Source organism: Triticum dicoccoides, chromosome 7B (genome assembly GCF_002162155.2).
Source record: "Triticum dicoccoides isolate Atlit2015 ecotype Zavitan chromosome 7B, WEW_v2.0, whole genome shotgun sequence".
Lineage (NCBI taxonomy): Eukaryota > Viridiplantae > Streptophyta > Magnoliopsida > Poales > Poaceae > Triticum > Triticum dicoccoides.
The window spans coordinates 635,597,777-635,598,972 of NC_041393.1; the positions used below are offsets into that span (position 1 = coordinate 635,597,777).

The 1,196-nt window shown below is 44.7% G+C and overlaps 2 protein-coding genes across 2 annotated transcripts in view; both read left to right on the forward strand.

Annotated features, from left to right (window-relative positions):
• The window catches only part of LOC119339262 (probable chaperone protein ClpB 2), a 1,684-nt gene extending 1,653 nt beyond the window's left edge, over positions 1–31 (forward strand). Inside the window, exon 3 of the mRNA XM_037611385.1 lies at positions 11–31. Within this exon, the coding sequence (XP_037467282.1) occupies positions 11–31 (21 nt within the window). The remainder of the gene's footprint in view (positions 1–10) is intronic.
• Position 32: 1 nt separating this feature from the next.
• On the forward strand, positions 33–893 carry LOC119336288 (chaperone protein ClpB1-like). Its single transcript, XM_037608282.1, has 3 exons — positions 33–144; positions 223–420; positions 528–893. Exons 1-3 carry the CDS (start codon positions 55–57, stop codon positions 738–740), a joined length of 501 nt encoding a protein of 166 aa, XP_037464179.1. The 5' UTR covers positions 33–54; the 3' UTR covers positions 741–893.
• The last annotated feature ends 303 nt before the right edge of the window (positions 894–1,196 follow it).

Below are 1,196 nucleotides of genomic sequence, written 5' to 3' on the forward strand. Positions count from 1 at the left end.
GTGTTGACAGATGGGAAAGGCCGGACCGTAGATTTCAAGAACACCATCATCATTATGACCTCAAATCTAGGAGCGGAGCACCTAACAGCAGGAATGGCTGGAAAAATCACAATGGAAGCTGCACGCGACCTTGTGATGCATCAGGTTTGTGTATACAGGAGACTGTTGTTGTGAAGTCTCCAGTAGATGCATGCTGAATGGTGTGTACATTTGTTCTTGCAGGTCCAGAAACACTTCAAACCTGAGCTTCGCAACAGAATGAGTGAGATTGTTATATTTGAGCCACTTTCGCTCGACAAACTGAAGGAGATTGTGAAAATTCAGATGGAGAGCATTGTCGCCAGCGTAGCTAGCAAGGGCATCTCTCTATCTGCGAGCGATGCCGCTCTGGACGTGGTTTTGTCGGAATCATACAACCCAGTAAGTGCAGCTTCCTTTCAAACCTGAGGCATTATTAGGCTCATGTTTAAGGTAACAATGTTTATGTTTTGGTAACCATCAATGCTTAATTTGTCCCGCACCCGCAGATGTATGGCGCAAGGCCTGTAAAGAGGTGGTTGCTGAAGAATGTGATGACTGATCTCTCCGAGATGCTGGTCAATGGACAAATTAGTGAAGGCTCGTCAATCTCCATTGATGCTGCCAATGAGAAGACGCTCAAGTTTGAAGTGTTGAAGGTGTCAGATCCGCGACCCAAGAGTCTGACGGTCAAACTCCCTGGTAACTGCGAGACTGTGTAGCTTTCTTTATAGCACGGCGACTAGGATGTTGGATATTCTGTGTAGTTTTTGTTTCATCAGTGTCATGTGGAGTACTACGTGATAATTCAACGCAGAAAAGTGCACTCGCACTTGCTGAACAGGGTCTCCTTCGTTGTAAGGAAAATGGGGATCTCAATTGTGTCGTGTCCACTTTGTATAGTTTGTTTAAGGAAAAAAGCTTCTCCCTGTTAGTTTGCACCTCCTCTAGTTTCTACAATAGCTAGTTGATGGCGTGATTGGCACGTGCGATGGACAAACTGGGCACGTGCTCAGAGCAGTACAAGCTCTTTGCCATTGTAGTTTATAGCAGTAACTGCTTCTTACATCTAACGCTAAAGAATATTATTAGGATGTACCACAGTAGAACTTAACAATTTATCTTTGGTTCCATGATGTGCTGGATGAAGCAAATTGGGGATGATTCTCAATAGCGGC